The sequence below is a fragment of the Euphorbia lathyris genome, chromosome 4 (assembly GCF_963576675.1).
Source record: "Euphorbia lathyris chromosome 4, ddEupLath1.1, whole genome shotgun sequence".
Lineage (NCBI taxonomy): Eukaryota > Viridiplantae > Streptophyta > Magnoliopsida > Malpighiales > Euphorbiaceae > Euphorbia > Euphorbia lathyris.
The window spans coordinates 53,978,204-54,002,677 of NC_088913.1; the positions used below are offsets into that span (position 1 = coordinate 53,978,204).

Below are 24,474 nucleotides of genomic sequence, written 5' to 3' on the forward strand. Positions count from 1 at the left end.
CTTTGGAGACAATAAAAAGGGAAAGATAGTAGGATCAGGTACTATCGGAGGTACTCCTACTATTGAGTCAGTCTCCTTAGTTAAGGGTCTCAAATACAATCTATTGAGTGTAGCTCAGCTGTGCGATGGCCGTAGACAGATTGTATTTGATGCTACTCAGTGTCGGATACTCGAGGGAAAAACAAACAATTTGATTTTAACTGCCCCTCGTTTTGACAATGTATATATGTTGAGTTTAGAAAAACATTTTTCAAAAAATATATGCTTAGTGTCTAAAGAGGATAACTCCTGGCTATGGCATATGAGACTTGGTCATCTAAGCATGGACCTCCTTGCCAAATTAGCTAGAAAGCAATTAATTGAGGGACTGCCCAAATTAAAATTTGAAAAATATCAATTATGTAATGCTTGCCAGCAAGGTAAACAAACGAAAAAGTCTTTTCAAAGTAAAAACATTGTCTCAACCAAAAGACCATTGGAATTACTACATTTGGACCTTTTCAGACTTGTCCAGCCACTCAGCTTGGGCGGTAAGAAATTCTCCTTAGTCATTATAGACGATTTCTCTCGGTATACTTGGATCATCTTGCTGAGTAGCAAGGATGAAACTTTTGAGATGTTCACAACATTGATTAAGAAGCTTGAAAATGACAAAGACCTAAAATTAGCTCATATTAGAAGTGACAATGGCGGAGAATTCAAAAACCAACAGTTTGATGAATTTTGCGAAGTCAGTGGCATTGACCATAACTTTTCTGCTCCTAGGACACCTCAACAAAATGGGGTTGTTGAAAGGAAGAACAGAACAATAGTTGAAATTGCTAGGACAATGCTGAGCGAAAATAGGCTTCCAAAGTATTTCTGGGGTGAAGCTGTCCACATAGCATGCTACATACTGAATAGGGCTTTAGTTAGACCTATACTCAAGAAAACCCCTTATGAACTTTGGAAAGGACGAAAGCCCAACATTGGCTACTTTCATGCTTTTGGGTGTAAGTGTTTTATACTCAATACAAAAGATAACCTTGCTAAATTTGATGCTAAAGCTGACGAAGCGATCTTTTTAGGGTACTCAACTAACAGTAAAGCATATATGTTGTATAATAAACGAACTCAAGTTGTAGAAGAGTCTGTCCATATAGAGTTCGATGAAACTGACCCTGCAGGAAAGACAACTCAGCCCACCGAAGATGAACCAAGCTCAGCTTCCGCTGACCAAACAAGAGCCGCTGAGTTATCAGTACAAGGGCTGACCAAAGGTAAAAACGAAACCGAAATTACCTTTACCGAACAATCTACTCCTGCAGATATTGTAGAAACACATATTCCAGACAACTCAACATTACCCAAAGAAATAAAAATTCCAAGAGGACATTCAGAGAAGTCCATTCTTGATGCCGCTGACAACAAGCTGATGACAAGAGATCAGCTTAGAAAGTATCTCAACAATGTTGCATTCGTCTCAGTGCAGGAGCCAAAGAACTTCTCAGAAGCTGAGCATGACGAATATTGGATCAATGCTATGCAAGAGGAGCTTGATCAATTCAAAAGAAATGAGGTATGGGATCTAGTACCAAAACTTAGGAATCAAAAGACCATAGGAACTAAATGGGTCTTTAGAAATAAACTAGATGAGCAAGGCAATGTGGTCAGAAACAAAGCCCGGCTTGTAGCCCAAGGCTATAGTCAGCAAGAGGGCATTGACTATGGTGAGACCTTTGCTCCTGTTGCTAGGTTAGAGGCTATACGTATTTTTATGTGCATATGCTAGCTATATGAACTTTAAATTATATCAAATGGATGTTAAAAGTGCCTTTTTAATGGCTTTATAAACGAAGAGGTATATGTTAGTCAGCCTCCAGGGTTTGAAGATCCAAAACTTCCAAACCACGTTTATAAACTCAAGAATGCCTTATATGGCCTGAAGCAAGCTCCAAGAGCTTGGTATGAGAGGTTGACCAACTTCCTGCTGACCAGGAATTATGTCAGAGGCAAAGCTGACACAACCTTGTTCATTAAGAAAAAGGGTAAAAATACCCTGCTAGCACAAATTTACGTAGATGACATAGTCTTTGGTGCTACTGACGAATCTATGTGCAAAGAATTTAGTAAACAGATGCAAACTGAGTTTGAAATGTCCATGATGGGCGAACTCAACTTCTTCCTTGGTTTACAAATCAAGCAAGGGAGGAACGTCATCTTCATCAGTCAGTCCAAGTACGTCAAAGAAATGTTGAAAAAATTCGATATGGAAGAATGTAAGCCCATATCAACCCCAATGGGTACTGACACTGTCCTTTGCGCTGACGAGAAAGGTAAGTCAGTAGATAGCAAGCTATATCGAGGTATGATAGGCTCTCTACTTTATCTTACTGCTAGTAGACCTGACATTCAGTACTCAGTATGTTATCGCGCAAGATATCAAGCTGACCCCAGAGAATCTCATCTTATAGCTGTAAAAAGAATTTTCAGATATTTGTAGAGCTCAGTTAATGCAGGTTTATGGTATCCAAATACAAATGACTTCACACTCATTGGATACATTGACGAGGACTATGGACGAGATAAGCTAGAACGTAAAAGCACTTCGGGAGGATGTCACTTCCTAGGAAGCTGTCTAGTATCTTGGTTCAGTAAAAAGCAACCGTCAGTGGCCCTGTCTACTACTAAAGCTGAGTACATTGATGATGGAAGCTGTGTGGCCCAAGTCCTGTGGATTAAGTAACAGCTTGAGGATTATGAAGTTAAAATTGAAACAATTGAAGTCAAATGCGATAACAAAAGCGCTATTGACCTATCTATGAATCCAATCCAACATAGCAGGATGAAGCATGTCAGTATAAGGCATCACTTCATCAGAGATCATGTACTCAAGGGTGAGATTAAGCTAACCTACGTACCAACAGATGAACAACTTGTGGATATCTTCACTAAGCCTTTGGCTCGTGAGCAATTCAACATACTAAAGGAAGCAATCGGTATGTCTAATCCTCTTCAATAAAATCCTATGTTTAAATTGAATGTTGAAGTGATTACCATGCTGAGTGATTTGTGCCAAATTAGTAACTTTTGCATGCTGAGTCGAACATAATATAAAATCACCTCATACTGAGCAGACTTACATACTGAGTGATTATCTTAAGCAAAGTTACTAAGCACACGAATAATTCTCCTACGTAAAACTGACTACTCAAAATTTTAAACACTTAAAATTCTTAACGCTGAGTAAAAGATCTGTTGCACAATTAATGCTGGCACGCGTATTAAATAGCTACCTAGGATGACATAATCACAATAATTAGAAGACACATGCGCCGATTGTGTCATAAATGCCAGAATCATTGTCGGTTGATTATCTCGAGGTGAAAATCGCCACCTCAACGATTCAGATCAATTCGACACCCCTATAAATAGTGGATGAATTCCCACTTCTACCTCTTTACACTTGAAATTTCTGGCAATCAATTTCTCTCTATCTAAAATTCCCAAACCTCTCAAAAATCTCTAAGAATCATGTCTAACGATTCACAAAATCTCTCCGGTGCTGGTTACGATGACAACCGCTCTGATGAAAACCCTAAATCTCCTGCTCAGCAGGAATATAGCGAGACTCCCACCAAGTCTCAAGAACACGGTCAACATGACCAAACTCCAAGTAAGAACCCCCACGCTGACCTTGCAACTTCGTCGAAGAAGAAACAAAAAAAGGATAAGGGAAAGAAACCAATGGAACGTACCTACTCTCTAGTCTACAACAGTGTCAGGGGATACAAGGTTGATCACTCCCGATGGTTTGCTAAGGGATTTGTAGACGCTGAAAAACCGTTCTGTGAATGGATCTCTAAAAATGGTTGAGGCGAGCTCTTCTCTATTCGAGAACCCACCTACCCAGAATTGGTAAAAGACTTCTATGTGAATTTGCGAGCTGCTGATGATGACAGGGACTATATGGTTACCCAGGTTAAGGGAAAGGAAATCTTCGTCAATCCTCCCTATCTCGCCAAATTGCTCAAGCTGACCAATAGCGGAACCAAACTCAGAACAACAAATGACTACACTAAAATTGAATATCCCACTGAGTTCTGCAAACCCGCCGGTCATGTAGGGGAAATCGCTAGTACTTCCATGGGTCAGAATCAGAAGATGGCCCACTACATCCTGACGAACTTTCTGTTCCCCAAAGTCAACTCCACATCCTCAGCGTCGAATTTTGAGCAATGCTTTATCTGGCATATGCTGACCTACAAGCCACTCAACATGCCGGTTTTTCTCATCAGTGCTTTCCAAAGAAGTACTGGCACCCTTAGGTTAGGCTCCCTCATCACCAAAATCCTCCAAGACTACCAAGTGAGCCTAGTAGAGGAAATCAATGTCTGGGGTACAGAGATTACAGCTGGAATATTGTTCGGTTTGGCCTTCGACCAACCAATCGTACCCAAGAAAGGTAAGGGGGCCGCGGTTAAGGAAACAGAGGGCATGCTGACCAGAGAAGGGAAGAAAGTAAAGCAAGCTTGCACTGACAGAAAGAGGAAAGCGATTCAAACCTCTTCCAAAGACACTGATGCTTCCCCGAAAAAGATTCGGTTTGTGTCCAGAGGAAAGAAAGCTGAAGCTGAGCAAGGTCAGAAGGAACCTAAGTCAGCAGAAAAACAAAAGAGGCAAGTTGAGCCTGAGGAAGAAGAGAAAGAAGACACTCCCAAGCAGCCTCTGCGAAAGAAGAAAAAGATTTCATCTGGGTTGAACCCTATAGATGCACCCCCTCTTGCCTCGGTGATTTCTGAAGACTCACACTTTGTGAGAAGCCAAGGAATTGGTCTCGAAAAACCACCTGCTGACCAAGAAGAAGAGTTGGGTGATCTAGGAGGTCAGTTTAATGTTGAGGAGACAATGGCTGCTGAGCATGAACAGACAACTAACACTGAGCAGGTTGAAGAACAAGCTGAGCCAACAGCAAAGGATCATGTTGACCTAGGGGTAAATTCACCTTCTGAATCTCTTGACTCTTTTCAAGCTGACCCCTCTCCTCCAAAGGCTAAGAAATTAAGGCGACTCAAGAAAAAGGCTCATAAGTCTCCAGTTATTGACCTTCTGGATGATTCTCCTCTACGGGAACCCATCACTGATCTCTCTGACATGCAATTCAAATTCTTCTCCAATCCCACTGAGCCTTCTCCAAGGGAACTCTATAAAAAGCAAGCCTCTGTTTCTCAAGCTGAGGAACAAGCCGATCCCAAGACTCCAGAAAATCCAATCTTTACCAAGCAAGTGCTTGAAGTTCCTGCTGGTCAAACCTCTGAGTCAGCTTAGGAAAAGTCTGCTCGAGTCAGCTTTGAAATTCCTCAATCTCCAACTCCAATTCCAGCTGACACTGAGCAAGTGAATAACTCTGCAGATCAACCTCTTCCAAATCCGTTAACACAAAACGCAAACCAGTCAGCTCCTAATCTGAATAAAAGTCTAGTCGCTGACCTCGCTGGCACGTATGCTTCTGGACAGCACCAAATATAAGGTGCTACTCATATTCCGGCATCTGGGCCACAAAGTGATAAACCCTACGCATACTTGCATGCTACTAAGTCTGGACACCGAATCATCGACTCAGCTCAAGCACTACTTCAGGATATTCATCAATCCAATGCCGAAGCCACTGGGTCTGATCATGTTGAGCCAACTCAACTTTCCTCTGTCACTCAGCTCTTGACTGAAATCAAAGGTCTCAAGGATCTTCTGAGTGTCATGACATCTCTCCAATCTCAACAACCCAAGCAGGAATCTATCGTAAAGCTGGCTGAACTCCAGCTGACAAATAGGTTTAACGTTTACAACATAATATCAATTTAGGTTTAATGTTTACAATATAGTATCAATTTAGGCCTCACGTACAAAATATATACAATTTAAACTAAATATCATAATTAAATTAATCATATTATATTCTTTCCCTAATAACTTTATGGGCTAATTAAAAATCTAGCCCAATTAAGAGGGGTCTTTTACATATCTAACTCACCTTGCTTCCATCTTACCAAATTAGATACTTTCAACCATTTTGGACAAAATTACCCTTAGTTCTATTCAATCATCGATCTACTTCTTCTTCTTCTTCTTCTTCTTCTTCTTCAGTTCACCTTCTTCAATTTTTGATACCAATCATTATCGATTTTTGAGATTATTGACGTATTATGTTCAATTTCCCGTAGAAATGGTATGTTTTTAGCTTATACGTTTGCTTTTCTCGTTGGTCTTGCCTCTTTCTTCATCTGTAATGGTATCGTTTCAATTTTCTCTATTTTCCACAATTTTTCTCAATTTTCCTCCATTGCTGTTGTATTTGTGACGAAATTTGTCGCATTTCGTCACAAATGCGACAAGAGTTGTCGCATTTCATCACAAATGCGACAAGAGGTGTCACATTTGCGACGAATGTGAAGAAAGCGACAACTCTTGTCGCATTTGTGATGAAATGCGACAAATTTCGTCACAAATGCGACAACAATGGTGGAAAATTGAGAAAAATTGTGGAAAATAGAGGAAATTGAAACGATACCATTACAGATGAAGAAAGGGGCAAGACCAACGAGAAAAGCAAGCGTATAAGCTAAAAACATACAATTTCTACGAGAAATTGAACATAATACGTCAATAATCTCGAAAATCGATAATGATTGGTATCAAAAATTGAAGAAGATGAACCGAAGAAGAAGAAGAAGAAGAAGAAGAAGAAGATCGATGATTGAATAGAACTAAGGGTAATTTTGTCCAAAATGGTTGAAAGTGTCTAATTTGGTAAGATGGAAGTAAAGTGGGTTAGATATGTAAAATGCCCCTCTTAATTGGGCTAGATTTGTAATTAGCCCTAACTTTATATGTTATCTTTTTATTTAGTTCTATATTCCTATTTATTATAATACAATTAATTTGTCTTTTTGCCCATTAAGATCTTATATTTGTTTTTTTATCAATGATTCCATGACTACTAAATTTCATTGCTCATGTAATATATGCAAACTAAAAGTAATTGAATATCCACAATATTTCGAACACTAGTTAAAATAATATTGATACATATAAAGTTAATAGGAAAAGAATATAATATGGTTAATTTAATTGTGACGTTTAGCTTAAATTGGATATATTTTGTAAACGTTAAACTTAAATTCGTATTATTTTGTAAACGTTAAACCTATATTGGCGCTATTTTGTACGTTAAGCCTAAATTGATGCTATATATTGTAAACGTTAAGTCTAAATTGATATTATGTGGTAAACGTTAAGTATATATTGATGCTATTTTGAACGTTAAGCCTAAATTAGTACTTCTCTAAAAACCTTAGATCTATTTTGATACCTTATCCTTTTAATAAAACAAGGATATTAACTAACCATGCCAAAAAATCCTTGAATATGCCTCTAGTTTTTTAGGCGTCAGCCAAGCTACCACTGCCTCCATCTTTTTTTTTGGTGTTGACCTGAGATAATATTGCGCATGTATTAAAAGGTGTCCATCCCAAAGGAACACTTACTTGTACAATGATTGTCCTACAAACACTAAAAAACCTATCGCAAATGTTCCACAACAAACATTAATATTTGAAAGTATAACAGAATTACAAAGACATTGTTCATCATTCTCATGTATATTCTTAAAATATAAACCATTGACTCCAGGACCGGTTCTGACAATTTAAAGGTCCTAGGCAAAATAAGGAAAATATAAAAAATGCATATCCAAACTCAATCCATGAAAGACAGATTAGGATGGATTGGATGGGCAACGGATTTATTAAGATGTCTAAAAATGAGGAAAATAAAAAGAAAGGTTGCAGCTAAAAATAAATGAAAATTCAATATTTAATAAGTAAAGAAGCAACGGACATGACAACTGTGCGTGATTCAACCGTTGTTTCATAAATATAACTCACAAGATTTTTGCTCTTTTTCCATTATATTTGTCCTTTTCTATTTCCCTTTTAACCATCAAACGGATAGCAAGTATTGTGTGCTATTCTTAGCAAAATTAGTAAAAATTAGTAAAACTTAATTAGGTACTCAAATCATAAAAATATAAACTTCCCCAACAGAATTAATAATTTCACTCAACATGATGATGACATTGAAACTGTGAACAAGGATGAAGTAGACTTTGGAGTTGATATAAATTAGGGTGCACACAAAAATCCGAAAAATTTTCACCAAACCAAAACCAAACCGAAAATAAGATTAACCGAAACCGATAGGATGTTCATCGGTCGGGTCGGTCTAAAAACCGAACCGAACCAAAATAACCGAAAACTGAATAACACCTAAAATGAAAACCGAACCTAACCGAATAATATTAGTAAACCGAACCGAATCGAACTAATTATTTCGGTCGGTTCGGTTTGGTTTTCGGTTTTAACACATACTAACTAGTTAAAATAAAAAAATAAATTAATATTTATAATTTTATAAATTTTAGTTAATTTAGTTTAATCTAAAATTTTAAAAATAGTTACGCAAGTTGAGTAGCATATTATGTAAAGTTTGAAAATTAAAAAAATGTAATTATAAAAAAAGATATCAAACCAAAGTGATTTAAATTTTAAAGATATAAATAATTAAATTCCAATCTTCTACGACCACAATTCACATTACAACCATAATTTAGACTAATGTTATTGATTTGATCAGTATTAGTGCAAGGTTTGAACAGTATTAATGTATTTTTCTTAGTAGAACAATATTAATGTATTAGACTTAATACTAATGAAATTTTTTATAAATAGTAACGTTCTCTGGACGGTCGGAGAAAAATGCAAAGTCTTGATCATATAAAGTCTCTACCTAAATTATAAATTTAGTTAATCTCTATTTCGGTCGGCTCGGTTAATTCGGTTATTTTGTCATAAAAACCGAACTGACCGATATTACCGATATTTTTTAATATTTAAAACCGAAACCGAACCTAATAGACCAAAAACCGAACCGAAAAACCGAAGTTTATCGGTTCGGTCGGTTATTTTGGTTCGGTTCGGTTTTTTAACACCCCTATCGGATGGATTAGTGTACAGTTTTTAATTTTAAAAATAATGGTTAATGGTTACGGTTACGGTTTCTTTATTCGAAAAACCATGGTTAACCGAAACTGACCGAATCTCAATTAAGTATTAAAAATATAAAAATAAATTTATTTATATGGGTAAACAATTATTTAGTCCTTATAGTTCTTCATAACTCATTAATCAATCCACTATTTAATTATAAGGTCTCTAAATTTTTTCACTTTTAATGGTTTAGTCCTTCTATCCAATATTAACATCAAATGAGATGAAAATATGTAAATAACTCTCAGTTAATTTGTTATTGTCTCTCTAATTTCAGTTTATGCGGCTTTTTTTATATTTTTGGATATAGAAACAAGGATAAAATTTTATTATTTGTTTTCCAAAACTTTATAGCCAGAAGTTTTATTAGGGGCTTTTTGTCTTTTTTTACCCGTTTAATTGTTTTTTAACACATTTTTAAACGGAGATTTGATATAAGGACCAAACAATTTAACGGAATCACAACTGAGAGATCATAATGCACGTACATTCCCTCTCCGCAGTTAATCTCTTCAACTCGACATTGATCCGCCGTCTTCCGCAGTTAGTGTTTCTGAAAAACCGATTAAATGGTTAACCGACTGAATTAACCTTAATGAACTGGTTAACCGACTACGTGCACCCCTAATATAAATCAACACTTTTAAATTTTCCAAATATTGTAGGTATCTCCTTTTATGTTTTTACTAACCCAATAAATTTGTTTCATATTGATTCCCTATTCTATTCATTACTTGCAAGGCCACACTTTATTAGATATCTAAAAAAAAAAAAGGATAAGTGTTAAATTTAATCTTTACATTTTTAAGACAACTGCATAATTGATGTTAACGTATGAAATTATATAAATTTTGATTTTAATATTTCCAATCAATATCAATTTTAGCTTTGCGTTATCGAAAATTTGAAAAAAATTAACTGTTAAATCGGATATTTTAAACAACTTTGTCGATAAACTGAAACAATTTCGTAACTTTTTATTGGTTATTTGTAAGTAACAGAACTAATAGTTTAGATAAAAAAAAAATTGTGATAACTTATACTTAACATACTTAGTTGTTAGTATTTTAACAAGTTTTAGTAACATACTAAATATCTTAGACATAATTGATATTTGGAAGGTCTGAAATGACAATTAAACATCGGTCAAATTAAATTTTTTCGATTTTTCATTAACGTAGTAGTAAAATTGATCTTGCTTGGAAACGTTAGGAGTGTATATCATTTTGTACATTAATTTGAAGTGCCTTCCCAATTTCATCCGAATTTGCCTTTTCCAACACCCATACATTTAGCATGACATCAACTTATGTGACATTTAATAATATACTGTATTGTATTAGAATTAAACTTATCAATTTAATTAATTAGGATCCAACTACATTTAACTAATAATAAGCTCAATGGTCTATTAGTAACCGATACGTGCTTTTACATCCATATTAATAAGTCAATTCAATGAACATCTCAAAATTTCATAAACATATATATGATACTCACTTTAATCACATAAATAATAATTTCAACATAAATCACTACGCCGATAATTCCTTCAGATGACGGTTTAAAACCATTATCCTGAAGAATATAAAATTATCACGAGGCTCGCTGTCGTCTGATGCGCCTTCAGACGACGATTACCTTCTATCATTTGAAATAACCTCACATGACATATGCCTATTGGTACACTATCATCTTACGAGTATTTGGATGACAACTTATTTATTATTCTCGTTACTTATATGACCCTTGAATGACAGCCTACTAAATAAAAATGTCAATAACATTATGGGATATTGGCGTCTTGGTTACAGTGATGTCAGTTTGCATATTGATTTCTGTCGTTGTAGCGTGTTTCAGATGACATAAATCTTATATAACGTTTTTTCTATTTCAATGTGGCTTTCTTTCTTCTTTTTCTAGTATTTAAATGAAATTTCTGGGTAATATTTAGATTGGCTTAGAATCCAATTCACGTTTTTACCACAATAATGAAATAGACATACTCAATGAACATCAATTTTTAATATATCAAAGATTTGAAATCAATTACAGACAAACTATTTCTTATAATCTGTATACACGAGTTCAATTCGATTTCTGAAACTAGTCAAGAACAAATAAAAACACCATAATCGATGTGAATTACATAAGGCTAATCTTCATTCCCTAAAAAAGAAATCCCCAAGTGTCTTATTATCTGTATAGCAAAAAACAATCATTAATTAAACAAAGTAATCCATAATTCCACGACAATTAAACCTCATACAGAAGTACACTCCGTCGTTTCATCTTCAACATGTCCTTTCACTTTTCCACCCTCAAACCATTATAAATAGAACGTTGTTTTTACTTTATGTTTTTCCTAACCTTAGAAAATTTTAGACAAAAAAGCATACCCTAATATCTTCACTTGAACGTGTCCACAGATGCATTTGGTTGGACTTGTGCCAACTTGCTCAAGAGTCATCTAAGTGGCTTATCAGCTTTGAAGGTATCTATGTTTACCTACTTATCTAGTCTTTTTCTTCCTGTTTTTCTTCTTATTCATGTTCGATGCATGCAGGTCCTCTAGATGGAGGCCTTTTAATATGAGCATTTAGGATAAACAATACACCCCCTACGAAGGAGATGTCTACAAAATCCACATTTTCTTCCCTCTCTAGTTCCCATTCAGTCCTCCAATTATATTAACAAAACTCATTAAGATAGTAATACTACATATAATACCATGCATATACACTGATCAATTTATTGATATTCTCAGTTTCGCTTCAGGACTAGGATTTATCATCCTAATGTTAGTCCCTTGGGGATGATCTCTCTTCCCCAACTCTTTGCTTGCCCTTCCTATCCCACTGCCATAGTTAGATTTTTCACTAGTTTTATCTATTTCTTTTCTACATCTATACTCCATGTTTTCGTCTGATTTATCTATGCATTTGCTAGCTGTTGTGACATATATATGCCTTGATAATAGAGCCCCTTATTGAGGGTCCATTTTCAGGACATGAACAAGTTGCTGAGCAATACAACAACAACATGGCAGAATTTGATGCAACTGCCAGGAGATCTCCTTAGTTTTCAAGTGCACGATGTGCACGAAAGAGAGCACTAAGCAGTTCCACAACTCGAAGATTAAGTTCCCCTTAGTTTTCAAGTGTGTGATGCCTAAATTTTTTTTGTCTAACTTGTGGATATATGTTTTGTAGATTTTGTGTAATGCACAACTTAATCCTATTTTGAAATACAAGTTTATATACTTCATGATTTGAAATAGACATCTGATACAAGTCAAACAAGAGCATGCTAATTAGTTCATACCTATTCAAGTCATAAAAGAACATAAGTGTTACCTTAATGGTAGAAATGCTACCTTACAAACAAACAAACAAACACTCTTAATCAGTTCATACCTATTCATTTTTTCTACTTAATTAATTGTAATGTATGTCTTGATAAGGCAGTACAATAGAACATAAAAAGTAAGTTCAACAAGATATCTAACAATTTCTTATATAGACAACCATTTTCCTAACACGCATCAACCAATATAACTCACATGTTGCAGCATTTATATTCATGCACATACTCAATGAACATCTAAATTATAAGAGCATGTTAATCAGTTCATACCTATTCAAATCGTAACAAAACAAACAAACAAGATATAAAAGGAAGTGAATGAAACATTACATAGGCAACATGTATAAAAGTAAGTGAATGAAACAAATATAAAATGAAGTGAATGAAAACATTACATGAGCAACATATATAAAAGATGTCAAAGACCAATTTGAGAACTAAAAAAATACAACGGGCAATAGATAGGACTGAGAAGGTTCAAAGCTAAACCCCACTAAAAGGAAGTGAATGAAATATTACATGAGGACACTTTAAAATTAGATATGGAACAAGATAACAAAAAGCATAAAAATGATAGCTCATGGGACTCCAGTGTCAAGTCTAACTGTCATTTTTGTTGTCTAGTTGCTATAAGCTTGACTAGTTGCAACATGAATTTAAAATGCGAAATCATTGTATACTTAATGAGTCAATGAACATCTAAAGTATAAGAGCATGACTAATCAGTTCATATATATTCAACCATAAACAAAACATCAACCAAGGAACATGAAGTAACTTCACGACGATTTACTATATGCTTCATACACATACTCAATGAACATATGAAGTATAACAACATGTCTATAACGTCACAACCCTTTACTACATGCTTCATACACATACTCAATGAACATCTAAAGTATAAGAGCATGTCTATAACTTCACAACCATTTACTACATGATTCATACACATACTCAATGAACATCTAAAGTATATGAGCATGGTCAATCAGTTCATACATATTCGAAAGTAGGTTGATGTAGTGTTTATATTCATACATATACTCACAACCCCTTACAACATTTTTTCTCGAATAAGATAACAATCTAAATCACATATACTCAATAACTTAAAGAAATCTTCTCATGTTATACTCTTCAATCAATATTCACATATACATAAACATTGTTAATATCCCTATAAATAATATTTGCAAATAAAAAGAGACTCAGATCAGCGCATAATCACTAATGTTAATAATATTTTCAAATAAAAAGAACAAGATCTACCTATCTCAGCACTACCCACAATAGTTTCACGAGGTATATTGGCCACATGTAATATGAATTTAAACTGTGAAATCAGTGTATATAAGATAAATAAATATATGAAAGAAGATTTTTTTTTTTTTATAGTAGGTATTTTGAAGCGGTGGGAATAATAAATTAGTTTGGTCATAAGAAAAAGTGTAATAAAAATAGAGAAAAGAACAAAAATGGTTGTTAAAAAAAGGAGTTGACAAAAAGTTCATGGAGGATATTGGTTGTTGTGAGAGTACATTTATTAACACATTAAATACTCAAACCCACAAATTTAATACGCACAACGGAACCCCTTGTTCTTCTTCTTTAAATACTATCACTCTTTCCACTTCGTTCCCTTCAATTTCACATCATCATGAAGATCCCTTCAATCTTCAGAAACAACAAATGGCCTTCCTGCAATTACCCCAAGACTACTTCCTTCGGAGCCACCACCGGCGAGGACATTTTCAAGACAGTAAACTCCGTTTTCTTCGATTCTGTTATCGACGGTGTCCAAACTCCCAACTCCTTTTTCACCAACTCTTCCGAAACCACTAGCTTCTCAACCGACTCAGAGGAATTCGACGGTGCCTCATTAGAGGTTGTTGTGCGAAGCGTTAGATCTGAGAGGTTGTTTTACGAGCCTGACGATACGAGTTCGATAGTAGCAAAGGCGAAAGACGGCGGATTCCGTTTGGAAGAGAGTGTGGTAATGTCAATGGAATCGGAAGATCCTTACGGCGATTTCAAAAGATCAATAGAGGAAATGGTGGAGTCTCACAGGATTCAAGATTGGGATTGTTTGGAGGAATTATTGGGATGGTATTTGAAGGTTAATGGGAAGAAAAATCATGGGTTTATTGTTGAAGCATTTGTTGATGTTCTTGTTGGAATTGCAGAATCTGCTGCTAATTATTCTGATTCAAGTACTACTTTTATCTCTGCTGTTTCTTCTTTTTCCCATTCTTCTTCTGTTAATGGAGGAAATCATGAGATTCAAGAGGATCCAAAATTCCTAATATCTTAACTTACTTTAATTACCTTATTCCTTTTTTGTGTATATTTACAGAGGAAAACTAATTGAATAGTCAATTATTATTTATTATTTCTACTTTTTTTTAAGTTTTCTTCAATCTCAAACACTTATCGTTTATTTTTTAATTATACATACTCATTTCATTAATAGATATACATTTTGCATTCATCTCCGTGTACCTAATTTAATAAATAATCAATTTGAACAAATTAAACCTTAAATAAATTAATAGAATGACTTAATAATTGACAAACAAAAGGTTGAATTTGTATCTCAAGTCTTACATTTAAAAAATAAAAATATTTTTTAATATATAAAATATTTATAACGAATACCGGTTACGGTGTGGATATTCTCATACTCATCAACCGTCACATGTAATGATTTTAATCTCATATCCATCGCATACTTTTTTATATAAGGTATAAATAGGCTCATTAAAATCGGATAGTCTCATATCCATCCGTACCTAGAATTCACTTATAGTGCTGCAATGTTAATTGATTTTTTTTTTTATATTGATGTGTTTATCTTTAAACAAAAGCTAAGTTTTATACATAGATAAATTTAGGCCCCGTTTGTTTGGGGAAAAATATTCTGCAGGAAAATATTTTCCCAATTTTCCAGTGTTTGTTTGGGCAGAAAAATAAATCAAAGGGAAATAAGTGGTAAGCCAATGGAAAATAAAGGAAGAAATAATAGAAAATGTTTTACCCTTTTCAAAAGGGTAAAAGGTAAAACATTTTTCCCAAAACGTACGCGTTTAGAGAAAAATAAGGAAAACGTTAAAAAAATATAAAAATACAAAAAATATGAAACACGAAAAACCATGAACAATGTGAAAACGTTACAAAACACGAGAATATGAAAAAAACCCCGTAAAAAACATGAAAATGTGAACAAACATGAAAAATATATAAAAAAAACAAGAAAATGTAAAAAATACGAAAACGCAAAAAATGCTAAAACGCAAAAAAGAAAACACTTGAAAAATCACAAAACATGAAAATAAAAACAAATTTTCACATAGATTTTTACTTTTCGTGATTTTCACATTTTTTCAATTTTTGTGTTTTTAACAAATTTTCACGTTTTCTTGTGTGTGTTTTCATGTTTTTCTGTTTTCTATATTTTTTTCAGGTTTTCGTGTTTTCCACATCTTTTCACATTTTTTAACGTTTTCGTGTTTTCCACATTTCTATTCCAATTTTTTTTTTGCTATTCTATTCCTTTGGTGCTTAATTTGTGCTTAATACATGTGGATCTCTGTTTTGTGTTTTATATATACAATTGAAAATAAAAAAATACATAAAATATAGTGGTTGGAAAATATTTTCCAGTGTTGTAACCAAACACCGGAAAATATTTTTCAGTGTTGTTGCCAAACATAGAAAAATATTTTATTTTTCTACATAATATTTTTCCTGCATAAAATTTTCCAGAACATAATATTTTCCCACCAATAAACGGGCTTAAGATAGAATTTTTTTTTGTTGGCAACCCCCTCCTCCCGACCCTCCAATCCAATTAGATTTTAAAAAAGGAAAAAACGTAAAAACTGGTGTTCATGTTGATGGTTGAATGGACCAACCATTGATGGAGGAGCTACATCTGTTTTCTTGTTAAACCGTAATCGGAATCAATGCCAAATTAATTTTAAAGCCGAGCGCAGATAATATATGAAATTAACTTTAAAATTTTCAAGCAAAATCAATTTTAATTATATGCTATAATTTTTTTTTTAAAAGATTGGTTTAACGGTTACATCAGATTTTCCAAACAAGTTTGTCGATAATTGAAACAGGTCCATATATTTTTATTTTTGTTTTTTTGTAACCACATTAATAACATAGAAAATATTTTAGACATTTTGACAAAAGAAGTTGTGATTAATTTATATATAGCAGATTTAGTTTTTAGCATTTTCACGTCATTTTTATAATTTTGTTAGTACACTAAATATCTTAGACATAATTAATATTTGGAAGGTCTGAAATGATAGTAAAATACTGACAAAATCAGTTTTTTCTAGTTTTCGATAACATAGAGCTAAAATTTATTTTGTTTGAAAACGTTAGAGTTAAATTTGGACCACTTCATACGTAAAGGTTAAATCTGTACTTCCATTAAAACGTTAGGGTTAAATTTGATTTTTATCCCTATTATAATTATTTTCATATATTTATGTCAAAAGAACAAACATCCAGCCACCAAAACTCTATCTCATTTATCATTAATACGGTGAGCATGAAACTGAGAAATAACCATGACATTTTCAGCTCATGAAACAACGATATGGGAAAGGTTACTAGTGATACTATAAAAAAATGAAACACCAATTGCCACGCCAGTAACGTTTACCACAAATTCTTACAAAAGGTGAATTACGACATGAGTCTAGGTGATGCAAATACTTTATCAACAATTCTTACCAAGATAGTCTCTTAGTTGCGAAGTTATGAAGGGCTAATGAACCTTCTCATATACTTGTGAGTGTTATGGCGGATGCGACTGTTAGTAACATATTTGTGTTTTTTGACTATGTATGAAACTGATTTAATTTATCAACGTTAGAAATTAAATGGCATCATTTGTGACGTTTGAAGTAAAATTAGTGTTAACCGTCAATGTTAAGAATACTTTTATACCTTATCCATTAATTACTTATTAATAAATTAAAAATTTATTATTGACATAAATTAATTGTAAGCCTTAACACAAAATAAATATAGTATCAAATATATATTCATCCTTGTTGAAATAATATTAGATCATTATAAGTTTGATTACATATATTTAAGAGTAAATAATTTACTAGTCCCTTACTTTTTACTTAGCACGCTGTTTAGTCTCCCTATTTTGCATTATAAGGTCCATAGCTTTTACCAATATTAACCCTTTGGTCCTTTTGTCTAGTTTTTTTAGAATTGTAATCGTTATATCTTAGCATAAACAGATATATATAAAATAACAGAGTAATATGGTCAACTTGTATTGTACTGTGGTTGTCCTAAAAACTAAGATATGTTCGGTTAAAAATCTAAAAAAAATAGATAAAAGTATCACAAGATTAATATTGGCAAAAGATAGGGACCTTAAAATGTGTTTTTCAAAATAAAAGGACTAAACAGTGTGTTAGGTAAAAATTAAATGACTAATAAATTATTTACCCTAGATTTAACTAAAACGTAAAATAAATAGTATTAATACATACGTCTCTCATGTTGAAGTGGTTTGCATCTTCTCTCACGAGATGAACCATACTTTCTACGTTTTGAATTTCATAGTTATTTTCTCATAAAACACCCTTCTATTAAGTGATGGAAAGAAATAAGGAACTCTCTGCTGCATATGCTCGGTTAGGTTTAAACGAGGAGGAAGAGGATGGACTGGAGATAGGCGATGAGTTACTTCAGTCAAGTGAACATCAACAATAAGTGACCCACTACGAGTCCATGAAAAGCACCTTAACGACGATATGGAGACTAGTGAAAGATCTCACAATTACTGAGACAGATATGAAAGGGCGATACCTCTTTCAATTTTATCACGAGTTGGATGCAGCTCATGGCCTTAATGACGACCCTTAGACCTTCAATCAAAACGTGCTAATAGTGAAACAACTTGACCTCTCGGAACAAACAACACAAAATGACCTATCAGAACTTATTATATGGGTAAAAATCTTAAACCTGCCAATTGGGTTTCAAACCGAAGTAGTATGCAAGGTTATTGGTAATCAACTATGCACTTACATAAAATCGGGTTAAAAAAAACTTTACAGGGCTTCAAAGAAGTTTCTTGCGTATCAAGGTTTTGATTGATATACGAAAACCAATTCGAATGGGTTGGAGGCTTAAAAGAGCAGCGAGAACTGAATTTCGGTGGACTTTAGATACGCACGTTTACCATAATTTTGCTTCTACTGTGGCATCATCGGGTATGCAAATAAGTTTTGCAGTTTGTTATTTGACAACCCAAATAACCTGCAGAATGATTATGCGGAAGCTCATCAAGAGCTGCGAAACGAAAGTCGGGTATACAGATAAGGAAGGAATGGTTGCATGATCCAACAGAGGAATATGAGAAAACTCAGGTTGCAGAAAAAGAACAGACGCAGGAGGGCAACATACCAAAATTTGATAATCGTCAAATATAAAGACATTGATCTTTTATCACAACTAAACAAGTTAAATAAAAGGAAATTCCAAGTTTATTTAAGTAATCATAAAGTATTCATACAAGTGTAAAGTGAGACTGCACCTTATGATTCTAAACTAATAAACTTAAACTACCCCAAGTCAAGTATTATGTTTAGGGATCAACATAATGTTGTTGAGACTTGCATGTAATAATGTTTACTGTTGTGAACAAAAAGCTAATCTCGCAAGCTTTAGATATTCAAATATCTAGGCATTTACATGGATCCGGTGAAGGAGTTCATTAGGATTGGAGACTCGACGAGATAACATGATGGATGGATTTATCTAGTGTCACATGTTTTGTCTCAAAAGTATTAATATGTATAAGTAATCCTCAGACTCAAACAAACATTAATTAGTGATTCTAGATTATGGAGTGTGATGCTTTGACTCTGTTTAAACACGATCCATAACAGGAAGGATCATGAGGTGTGTGCAAGCAGGTGTTGGGTATCACATAAAGTAATTGCGGGATAGTTAATGTTAGATTGAGCATTATCGTTCCTGATAAGTGGAAGATATATCCATGGCCTTTTTTGGAGAATTAAATCGAAATCCTTGAAAGTTGATAGAGTTAAGAGTAGAAATGGAGATTTCACTTAACCTATCTATTCAGAGTTAATTCTATCTAAACAAGTAAACAACCGTCTCATTATATGTAACTTGATATATTCCATAGTTATAGATTCGTTTAAGGATATAGCTGATGAAGGATCGAATTATGCTGGACCTAATACGGAAAGGTAAACGTGGGTATCAACCTGACTTCTTATCGTTTTAGGAGAATACTTATGGTTTTGCTTTTCACAATATGTGCACTCATTCTATTATATATTTAGTTGAAATTAATTAATTTAAATTAATTCCAATAAACGTATTACTAGAAAATTATAGGATTTGTTAGATGCTCATGGAGGCTGGAATCCGTAGTTAGTGAGGGAGGATTTTAATAAAAGGGGTCAGAAGGTCATTTTTGCAATTCCTTCGCAGAAATTTGTGTCAAACAATGGGTGGTACTAGATGTTTCATAAGAAGGGGCTTTACATAGTTGGTAGTGGGTACAAAGCGTTTATTGAATCTGTAGAGGTTAACACTAATTAGGTCAACTGGTCTCGTATTTCGGCCCTTTAGGTTGCTCCTAAGATTAAAAACTGCATTTGTCACCTGTTCTCATCCTCCCTTCCGATGATGTCAAATTTATCGAAGTGACCTAGACTTCACGCTAATGTCTACTATGCGACTGGCGAAGACGATAGCCATATTTTCCTTGATTGTCCTACGACCAAAGGTGTTTGGGCTATTATTTTTTATGATTCTCGTATGATTTTGGTAGGAAGCTTTTTAACGTGGTTAAATAACTTTATGTCGACCGCGACAACACCGGTGCCGGCTAAAGTAGTTGTTGTCATTTAGTCTTTGTGGAAGCACATGAACGCTGCACTTTAGGATAACAAAAAATTACAGTTTGGGCGCCTTGTGCAACTACGAAATAAGATCTCCTTGTTAGAGATAATATTCTCAATACATTAGTAGTATCAACTTCCGCATCCTCCGAAGCCTCTGATCATCCCCAATCCCCGACCTATTCTCAATACAAAGCCGCTGCGGAATTGCATGATGTTCTCCCTGTTTGTGGCATGATGTTCTCCTCATGCGGAATTGCATCTTGTATTTCCGGTGTGATGGTGTCCACAACATCAATTGGATTGATATCTTCGTCATTAGGATCATTCTGAGCCATAGCAGTTCGGCAGTGGCATTTGCTACTGCTTTGTATTCGCTCTCCGTTGAGGATCTGGCTATTGTGGGTTGCTTGCGGGTCTGCCACGATACAATGCTGGATCCAAAATAGACACAAAAGGCACCCGTGGATCGTCGATCATCAGGACACCCTCCCCAATCACTATCTGAGTAGCAGTGGATGTGCTGTATTGGTTTGACAGACATGACTATGCCAAAATCTGATGTACCCTGAACATAGCGTAAAACCCTTTTGACTCCTTTCCAGTGTTCATCAGTTGGACAGTGTAGAAACTGACATAATTTGTTAACTGCAAATGCAATATCAGGATGAGTGAATGTTAAGTATTGAAGTGCCCCCACAATGCTTCTATATTCATCTCCAGAGGTTAAGCTGGTGCCTAGCTCCTTTGAAAGTGTTGGTGTGGTGGCCATGGGCGTTAGTGTAGGCTTGGAGTCAATCATCTTCACTCTGTCGAGAATGTCAGCCATATACTTGGCTTGACACATGTGAATGCCATCTTTCTCATATCGGATCTCTATTCTAAGAAAGTATTCTGCTTTGCCAAGATTGCGAATGGGAAACTCACGTTCGATGGCTGCAATAGTGTTGGTGATGTGTACTGGGGATTCCGTTTTCCTCAATCCGCAGCCCGCATGAACCACCGCACCACCAACGCACACCGTCGGTGATACCTTCCCTCCGGAGGTTCGCGCGGCGCTAGAAGCTTATCAAGCGGCCAGCGCGAGGGCGGTGATCGCTCGGAACGGCCTGCACCGTCTGCCGCGGCAACGACATCAGCCGGAGCAAAAGTTCCGATTCAGCAACCATCAGTTCAGGCACAACAATCTGCAACACCTCAAACCCTATTTTCTCCATCAGTTCTGGCTGCCCTAGCAGCATATCAGGCGGCTGAAGCCAGTAACAAAAATCAGGTTTTTTCTGAATCTAATACTTCACCGTTTTGTTACAATACCCAAATATCGCATGATCCATCACCATCTTTTTTCTCAAATTCTTTTCACAACACTGTTGATGCACCGTCAACCAATGTTAGACATAATTTTATTTCCTCATCCATCCCTCATAATACAAACAATCCTGTCCATCCAGAACCTATACCCACTCATGTTGAACAACCTAGATAACCACCCACAAACATCAATATCAACATCAAATTAAATCCGAATAACTACAAAGCATGGAGAATGTCCATGGAATCTACCCTTCAAACCTATCATCTTCTTCCTCACATTCTTAGTTCAACACCACCACCACCCAAATTTATTCCTAGAACAGGTTTTGTGACATCAGCTGCGGATTTAATCATAAATCCATCGTTTACTCAATGGGATGATGTAGAAAATGTGGTTAGGACTTTGCTCCTAAATTCAACCACCGAAGAGGTATTTTCTGAGATTGCATATCTCAAATATTCACATGATATTTGGCTAGCTTTAGAGGATGCCTACGGGCTAATTACAGGCAGCAAGCAGTTTCAGATGGGAGTTGAACTGCATGAACTTGAGCAAGGAGGAATGTCTGTTACGGCATATATGCAAAAAGTGAAATCCATTCTCGATGAGTTGGCTGCCTCAGGGAACCCTTATCCTCGACATCTACTACCATCAGTCCTTTACAAAGGCTTAGCAGAAGAGTATCGCTCCACTGTTCAGAATCTTGTAACTCAGCGAGGTACAAACATTAACTATCAAGAGATTTTGCATAGCTTGAAGATAGTTGAGGGCATGATTCAATCGACCAGGAAGACAACTCTGCTTCAGCCTGAGGCCAATGTATCCACCATGGAAGCAAATCAAGCAAAGAAGCAGAATCCAAAGAAAAGAAGAAGTGGCAAGTGCTACAACTGTGGTGACCCAAGCCACTGGGCTGACAAGTGCAAAAGACCAAAGAATAACTCAAGAACACAATACAATCCTGGACCACAAGCGCACATGGCATGGCAACAACCACCAAATCCATTCATGGGTCCTAATCAGCCGTGGTACCCAGACACAGGGGCAACTAATCACATGACGGCAAATCCGGCTCAACTTCAACAAATGCAACCATATCCAGGATATGATACAGTTCAATTTGGCAATGGTCAAGGTTTGCAAATTTCTCACTTTGGAAATTCAAATATCAATAATCTGAAAATTAATGATGCCTTACTTGTTCCCAAGCTTACCAAATCTTTACTATCTGTTCAAAAATTTACCCGTGACAACTCATGTTTCTTTGAATTTTGGCCTAACCATTTTCTTGTGAAGGACCAAACAACTGGGGAAATCCTGTTACGGGGCCCGAGTAAAGATGGACTATATGTGCTTACACCCACCCTGAAGGAGGCGCTAGTTGGAGAGAAGGTGTCTTTTGAAAGGTGGCATGCACGGCTTGGACATTGTCAGAATCAGACAGTCAGCTCAGTTCTCAAAGGAAACAATCTATCCTCTTCAAAACCAGTTAGCAAATGTTCTTTTTGTCCATTAGGCAAGCTTGCTAGGAGCTCTTTACCATCTATTAGTCGTTCTAGCACATTTACTTTTGAAAACTTACATCTGGATGTTTGGGGGCCAGCTCCAGTTGCTTCTTGTCTTGGCCACCGTTATTTTTTAATAATCATTGATGAATTCACCAGATTTGGATGGGTTTTTTGTTTAAAGAATAAGAGTGATGTTTTTTCAACCTTCTGTGATTTTTATGCCATGATCTCTAATCAGTATAGTGCAAGGGTTAAGAACATTTATTCTGATCTTGGGGGGGAGTTTCAAAAACTACAACCTTTTTTCAAACGCCATGGCATTATACACAAGATTGCATGCCCTCACACTCATGCACAAAATGGTATAGATGAGAGGAAAATTAGACATGTTGTTGACACTTGCCTTACTTTGCTAGCCAATGCATCTTTACCTCCACAATTTTGGAACTATGCCATGATACATAGCATTAGGCTGATTAACTACTTACCGACCAAAATCCTAAACAACAAGTCACCCTATTTCTTGTTCTAAAAGAAACAACCTGCCTATAAGGCCTTACGCATTTTTGGCAGTGGTATTTATCCCCTTCTTCGTCCATACAATCAGCACAAATTTGATTTTCGCTCCAAGTTATGTGTCTACCTTGGTCCGTCAGAAAATCATTCTGGGGATATCTGTCTTGAATATGCCACTGGACGCATATACATCTGCAAGTTTGTACAACACAATGAAAAAGTCTTTCCTGCATCAACAATCACTGCACCATCACCTTCATCTAGCAACTCAGGGGTAAGCACATCATGTCAACTACCATCTATACTCGGCCCGTATCCAGGTAATTTCTCTAATCCCAACCCTATAGTATCTTCTTCTAACCTGGTTCCATACTCTGCACCCATCATACCTGGACCTCATCTTGAAACCCCAACTACTCCCCCTGACTCTGAAGCCACACACAGTGCTCCTTTAGTTCCACCTCAATATCTGTCACCAGTGGTAGCTGCTGCATCAACACCTGTTTCTCAGAATGATCCTAATGACGAAGATAACAATCCAATTGATGCTGTGGACACCATCACATCGGAAATACAAGATGCAATTCCACATGAGGAGAACATCATGCCACAAACAGATTCTCCTCCTCCTGAAAGTGCACCACATGCTCCTATTCCACCTGAAAGGCCCAGGCCTCGCAATGCACCGCTGCTTGGTCCAAGACAACATTATATGCAACTTCGACAGTCATCTCTTCAATCAAGAGGAAGGTTTGAGG

The 24,474-nt window shown here is 35.6% G+C and overlaps 1 protein-coding gene across 1 annotated transcript; it reads left to right on the forward strand.

Annotated features, from left to right (window-relative positions):
- Positions 1–14,046: 14,046 nt before the first annotated feature.
- Positions 14,047–14,854, forward strand: LOC136227363 (transcription repressor OFP13). Its single transcript, XM_066016003.1, has one exon. It carries the CDS (start codon positions 14,110–14,112, stop codon positions 14,761–14,763), a length of 654 nt encoding a protein of 217 aa, XP_065872075.1. The 5' UTR covers positions 14,047–14,109; the 3' UTR covers positions 14,764–14,854.
- Positions 14,855–24,474: the final 9,620 nt, after the last annotated feature.